The sequence below is a fragment of the Erpetoichthys calabaricus genome, chromosome 16 (assembly GCF_900747795.2).
Source record: "Erpetoichthys calabaricus chromosome 16, fErpCal1.3, whole genome shotgun sequence".
In the NCBI taxonomy this organism is placed as follows: Eukaryota; Metazoa; Chordata; class Cladistia; order Polypteriformes; family Polypteridae; genus Erpetoichthys; species Erpetoichthys calabaricus.
Genome location: NC_041409.2, coordinates 73,845,744 through 73,853,016, shown reverse-complemented (window position 1 = coordinate 73,853,016; position 7,273 = coordinate 73,845,744). Strand labels below are relative to the sequence as shown.

The window sequence follows — 7,273 nt, the reverse complement described above, 5'->3', positions numbered from 1 at the left end:
GAAGACTGTTATAAATAAATGTATTCTCTAACGCACTCGCCAATAGGAAACAAACCAATAATTGTCATAGAAAATCATAAGCAGATCTTCAAAATGAAACTATACATCATAAATGTTTTTGCCACGAGCTGATAATATTAGAACAATACAAAATTTAAAGCAATAGTGTCATAACTTTCTTATACCCGCCTTGCAGTTTTTATTTATATATAAAACACTATAAACATACGTTTCTTTGTGTCTTATTAACTGAGTTTGAAAATATGTTCTTAGCAGAAATACAAGACAGTGTAATTTTGTTTTTAATTATTATTATTATTATTATTATTATTATTATTATTATTATTATTATTATTATTATTATCTTTCCGTCTTCTTCGGAACTTTAGCTTTCATGCGTGTCACAAAAGACTTTATTGCATTTGTTCTGTGACCCGCTGAATCCATGAACTTGATGGGTAACCTCTGCGTTTCACAAAACTGTCACCTTCGGTATGGAAAGCATGCAGATTATTCGCATTTGTGAAAAAAAGACGGATACATACAGATGGTGAGACGACAAAATGCTAAGACTACAGTCAATTTCAGTGATGAAAATGTCGAAATATTTGAAGACAGTGGAGCTGAAAAATGACACTGTAACACGTTCAGTCCTCAACTCTTGGTTACAAAAAGAATGAGGAAGCCTACAACATTCTTTGAAAACTAAACCTATAATGAATGCTTACAGAAGTTTTATAAAAATAAAATATTGTTTTTGTTAAAATAATCACATCACATATTTTTTCCCCGAGTTTCATTTGTTCGAATATTCCAAATTCTGGGAAGACGGACGTTACACTTGTACATAACGGATATTATTAATGCCCCAGTGGACTGTTTTAAAATGAGCAGCTTTTTGTACAGAAGGCATTTCCATAACCCGAGCCATGAGCGTCGTATAAATCATGCAGAATGGCCTGAAGGGGGTTCTTCAATTGAACTGTGTAGATCTGTGAAAATAATATCAGGGTTTTCCGTCAGAATGAACTTTTCCTCTGAATTCAGCCATGCGATAATCTGACCCGACACTTCAAACCATCTGCGCTATCTATCGGGCTTCTTATTTACTAAATCAGCCTGAGCACAAGACAAACTGTATCTGATACTAAATCCAAAAGGCGGCCTCTGTGTGCTTCTCTTACCCTTAGTCTATCATTTTTCGTGCAATAAACGTTTTAAACTCTATATGCCTTGCCTACCGCTCCATTAATGCAAACGCTTACGGTAAGATAAATAGACATCAGCATTGCCCATTCACTTTAAGCCATCCACACAGTTACTAATAAATCCGAAATGAAATAGACAACAGGATATACCATATAGAAAGTGGTTCCATCACCTGCTAAACATATGCTAGACTTACACGTACAGCTGTGGTAACGCACCCGAATGCAGGACATTTGAAATTAACGTACTTTGTTATTGGAAAATTGTCCGTTAGGCAATTTCTTCCATCAAATTAAAGACTAATTCTATTTGATTAGTTTCTGGTGGTTTACAGTTCATAGAATTCTAATGTCATGCAAAAAAACGTCGAAAACAAGACATATGTAAAATTTGAATATATCTAGTATATGTATGTGACCTGACCTAGCTTTGACTTCGCACTCTTCTCTCGCTGTGTCTGCACTGCTCACATCATCCTTATTTCATAATTCTGATGTTTAGTGCCTTGGAAAAAAATGTTTCTGAACAACAGTTGCCCTCGGTGGAAAAACACCGAAAAAATACTCAATATAGTGATGCACAGGAATCTTGCGTTTGGAATGAAATTATAAATCCAACCAAGTAGTCCGACGAATATTTGTAACTATTGAGGAAAATGCTTTAACCCCTCTCTCATATCTGGTGGCACAAACTAATCTGTGTAGCAATAGGCTGCATTTTTTTGTGAATTCTAAATGAATAGATGTTTAATCGTGAGAAAACGATACAAATTTAGTTGTAGGTTAAAATTAAAGATCATTGTATTTTAACATAATGTTGTGACAGTTGTACAATCCTTGCACTGTTTCGGATGTGATCCCAAGTGATCCCTTCTATGTGTATTTCTATTTTTAAACACGTAGAATGTATCCATTTATATTGTATACTTTATCCTTTTGTAGTTCCGACGTCCTCATTCTTGTCTTATGCTATTAATTTAAGTAATGTTTTCTAGGCATACAAAACGTCAGATAATCTGGTGTTTTTAAAGTTTTATAATTGTCGCGGTTTATTTATTTATTAATTTGACACAATATTCAAAATTCTATAAAATAGGGTTGTGTATCTGTAGGCCATGTAATCATTCACTTGTTATTAGTCAACCAGGGTATAAACGTACGTACAGTAAGTGTAATTTTGCTACATTATCGGTAATTATTACCTATTAATGTATTACGTGCAGTATTATATTATGCGAGATATGATAGTTGTATTGGATGAAATGTAACATCGTACCGTAATTCTTTAGTCTGCAGTTATGTTGAGGGGGCCTGTGGTATATGCGAATTTGAATTTAAGCTTACAAAGACTTGCGAATCTATTATAAGTTTAGATGCAGGAAGCAAAGGTCAAAATGTTTATTTTTTAACAGGCGCTGTCGAGCTCTGGGAGGTGCTGAAATCTCTTTGCGCCCCTTTCCGCGTGATTGGCAAACTTGACAGTGATTGACAAGCATCCATGGCAACCACGCAACCAATCTGCCAAGTCCAATAGAAAATCAGCGCAGCCTAAATGCCCTTTTTTCTTCAAAAACATCTCGGATCGAGTTGTATAGCCGCGTACATCAAGCAACCAAGTTCATCCAGAGAGGCTGTTCGCCAGCCAGAGGGCATCGTTCTCCACTTTAGTCTTTAACGGTTCATCTGTTTGACTTTGGATTGTCTATTTTGGGGTTTCCTTTTTTTGCTGTGTGTGCGTGCGCGCGTCTGGATCCGAGAAGGAGAAGCCTCCATGTTTCAGCTACCCATACTGAATTTCAGCCCCCAGCAGGTAGCTGGGGTGTGTGAGACATTAGAGGAGAGCGGCGACATCGAGCGCCTTGGTCGCTTTCTCTGGTCCCTCCCGGTCGCCCCAGCCGCCTGCGAGGTGCTTAACAAGAACGAGTCGGTTTTACGCGCCCGAGCTATCGTGGCCTTTCACACTGGCAACTTCAGGGAGCTCTACCACATCCTGGAGAATCACAAGTTCACCAAGGACTCCCACGCCAAGCTACAGGCCCTCTGGCTGGAAGCACATTATCAAGAAGCCGAGAAGCTCCGTGGTCGCCCATTAGGACCGGTGGACAAGTACAGAGTCAGGAAGAAGTTTCCTCTGCCCCGAACCATTTGGGATGGGGAGCAAAAAACACATTGCTTCAAAGAGAGAACCAGACACTTGCTTAGGGAATGGTACCTTCAAGACCCCTACCCCAACCCCAGCAAAAAAAGAGAGCTGGCACAGGCCACTGGACTTACACCGACACAGGTGGGGAACTGGTTCAAAAACCGCAGACAAAGGGACAGAGCGGCGGCCGCTAAGAACAGGTGTGTGAATATACCCGCTTCTCCAAATCCTCTGTGATCTCCACTGTGCAGCAGCAAAGTGCCTTGTTGTACTCCATCGCGCAATGTTTTCGCCGTTTTTGTGTATCACGTTAAATTAGTTAAGATCTGAAATTGTCGCCTTTTTACTCTGACGGGTCGCAAATATACAGGTTCGTCCTTTGCTTACCTATTTCTATACAGCATGTGCTAACGTAATTTTTTTTTTGCGCGTAAATATTAAGAATTTGAACGACTATACTCAAATGTCCTTATTTGATGTCTTAATACATCATTAATGTCACGGATCCGAGAGAGAGGTTCTATTAAATAAGCGTTGACTCCTGTTTTTCGATTTTAAGCGCTCAGTTATATATAATATTTGTGCATGTTAGACATCAATATTGCTTTCATCTATATTTTACGAAAGATACTAATTCAGAATACATTGAAAACTACATGTATGTACTTATACTTCAGTTCTAGCATAACCACATCCGTGCAAGCCGCGAGATGTGTGTGTGTGTTTGCGTGTGTGCGCGCGCGTGCGTGTTAATAAAAGTTATTTTACGCTTAAATTCTTCACAATATTTACGTCGATTGCGCTCTTAGGAGCTATTTGCATGCATCTTAATATCAAACGCAATTAATCGTTTACTTCAGGCATCCTCTATAGTGTAAAGGAATTCAGCCATTGGCCATAAATATTTCATAGTAGGGTTATAAAATAAATGGAGAAATCCTAAATAATTCCAGTTTTCACTTGACTGTTATTTTCTCAGTCGTGTATATTAAATTTTAGCATAACACCTACAAGGAACCAAAAATTATCTCACTATACTAAATTATCATTTACTTCTTCAATATGCATCATTTTAAAACTGTGTACAATTTAAATATGCGGCCGTCTTATAACACAAATTCATCAAACGCTTTACTGTAATTACAATAATATTCAACAGTATGTTGGTGCCTAAAATCTACCATGAGTTTTAAGCTAATTTAAAGAAAAAACAAAGAAATTTAAAAAACGGTATGTCTGCACGTGTAATGTTCATACGTTTATGCATTATTTTAAAAAGCATGTAATTTGTAGCCAGAATATGTATGTTCAGTGATCTAAATATACACTGTACTGTAAATATAACATGTATATATAGCTCACTTGCGTCACACTTCTTTATTCAGTATTATATAAAACATAATATTACAAATAAAACTGTTAATTTATTTTTTTTTAAAAAACGTCTAATTTTTAACAACTGGGCGGCAAAATTTAAAGAAGCACTTTCAATGAATGTTTTGATTCTAATAAAGATTTAATGCGCCAACAATCTATAAGAGTTATAAATTCGTATAGAATGTCATGAACGTGCTTGAGACGTAAGTCTTGTTGATCTCGTAAATGTTGCTTTTCTACAACATATTTAAAGTAATCTCAGAAACACAAGTAAACATCTCATCCTGCAGACCCGAGGATGTTTAAATGCCTGTTTAACTGTAAAGATGACCGCACACTTTTGGGCTGCCCACACATATTTAGGGAATACCCAGTCCACAGGAATTTGCAATGCACAAGAATGTTGCCGTCAGTATTAACCAAAGGACACGCAGATTACCTCTAATTTGATGTCTAAGAACACCATGTAATCGTATACAATTTTGCATTAAGTAATTTGCAGCTAATAACATACATTTTGTGATATTTGTTAGTCTTCCTGCTTAATTAAAGCGTTGATTATTCAACGTAAACGAGCGTCGGCCGTTTTGTCTAATCCGGGCTTTTCAACGAGCTTCTCCTATAGCCTCACCTGAACAATGAAATCCGATCACCTAAATATCACATTCGTCGTGTATCCATTCGTGATATCCACTGCACACCCCCCACCCCCAACACACATACACACACACACACACCACTGCCATCCAACACACGTACGCACAACTAGCCCACCACTGCCTAGCCCTCACCCCCCACTTGTTCTCCGTTAAACACTGTGCTTTGTTGTTGTGGAGTGAATGTATACATCTCAGCGGTGCTTTTCTTATCAAGATGTCTTTTTCTCTTGCAAAGGCTGCAGCAGCAGGTCCTGTCCCAGGGCTCGGTACGCTCTCTGACGGAGGACGAGGCCGCAGTGGACCGACTCGGGGCCGCCTCCAGTCCCGAAGCCAGCCTGTCCAGCAAGGCAGCAGCCTCCGCCATCTCCATCACATCTAGCGACAGTGAATGTGACATCTGACAATCCGTCATTGGTGATCTCCGAAAAATAAGGGATAAAAGCAAGGAGAGAGAGAGAAAAAAATTAAACCCATAAACAGTGCCTGTTCAAAACCCTAGCAAACTGCTCCAGAATGAGCCTCAAGGATGGCTGCCAAAATGCTAGGATATCATCAGAATACCCTGTCTTAAAATGTTCTGCTATTTTTGTTTTATTATTATTACTATTATTATTATTATTATTACTATTATTATTATTTTTACAGTAACAGACTGTAATCTTAAAATGAGAATTAAGGACCGACTTTTAAAGCCTTTATAATTAAAAAAAGGATTTTTTTGGAAACGATGCCTCAAAACAATATGCAAAGCTGCAGCATTTTGAGGGGTGTGCCCTGTTAACTCTTGTGGGTATTTCATGTTGAAAAGAAGACGCTGTTATATTTTTACTTTACTTTTAAAGTTTTATAAATAATGTTTATTTACTTATTTAAAAATGCTATGTTAGTTTTTTTATTTTTATTTTGTTTTATTTTGCTTGTTTTGTGCACAGGTGAATATTGTAGAGCACGTGCGCTATAGTTAGTGGATCATGCTGTTTCAGGAACGACAAATGAATAAAACGTCTGGTGTTAAAAATGTGGAATATAATGATCAAGTTTATGCTTTTTGTTTTGTCGTTATACAGCGGGTAATTTCTGTTAGTGTGTCTGAACGGGTGAAGTGCATTTCATTTTCTAATTTCACGCCTGTACGATTGATTGTTTAATCGTTAACAAACCTTATTGTAAGCGTGAATTATTTTGTACACCATATAAAGTAAGAGGCCCATTTCTGACGAGACAAAAACATATTTATCTGAAAGGAAAATTCTACGTGCACTAACTTATTTTCTGCTAAAAAGGTGTTGCAAGTTGATTGTTTTTTTAAATGAAAAGTTTTCATTAATTAGCCGTTTTTTCTACAGGAAAAAAATGTCTCTGATTGCTTTTACCAACCCTCAGTTCTCTGTGTATACGCGAATAAGATGTCGTTACAAATGTGTCCTGTGAAATACCTGCGTCTAAAATGAGATGCACAAGCACTGATAATAATCATAATCAAACCGAAACAAGCTACCAAACAAGTCACTCTCCTGTGTTTGGTTCTCAGACTTGGCTAAGCCTTCCTTTATAGCTGAAGGATTTTTGTGTTACACTATTTGACGTTGATCTGTAAATCGCTTGAGCTGTGCTCTTTTTGTCTGCTCAGTCTCTTTTCATTTGGGGTTGTGTCTTTACAAGATGTATATTTCGTTTTAATCTTTGCCACTGAGTATAACGAATCGCCGTGGCATGTATAAGGTTTCGTAGAAGCCACTCTTCTAAAATAGATACACCGTTCTTCTTAAGCGCAAGCTAACTGGATGTGTGTGACGATCACAAGAGCCTTCTCTTCCATTTATTTATTGTTATTTTATTTGTTGCCTATTTAACCTTACTTCTATTTCTTACAACGCTCATTGGTG

At 37.5% G+C, this 7,273-nt stretch overlaps 1 protein-coding gene across 1 annotated transcript; it reads left to right on the top strand.

Moving 5' to 3' along the window:
- The first annotated feature begins 2,694 nt into the window (after positions 1-2,694).
- LOC114666652 (homeobox protein SIX6) lies at positions 2,695-6,417 on the top strand. Its single transcript, XM_028821590.2, has 2 exons — positions 2,695-3,551; positions 5,623-6,417. Exons 1-2 carry the CDS (start codon positions 2,980-2,982, stop codon positions 5,786-5,788), a joined length of 738 nt encoding a protein of 245 aa, XP_028677423.1. The 5' UTR covers positions 2,695-2,979; the 3' UTR covers positions 5,789-6,417.
- Positions 6,418-7,273: the final 856 nt, after the last annotated feature.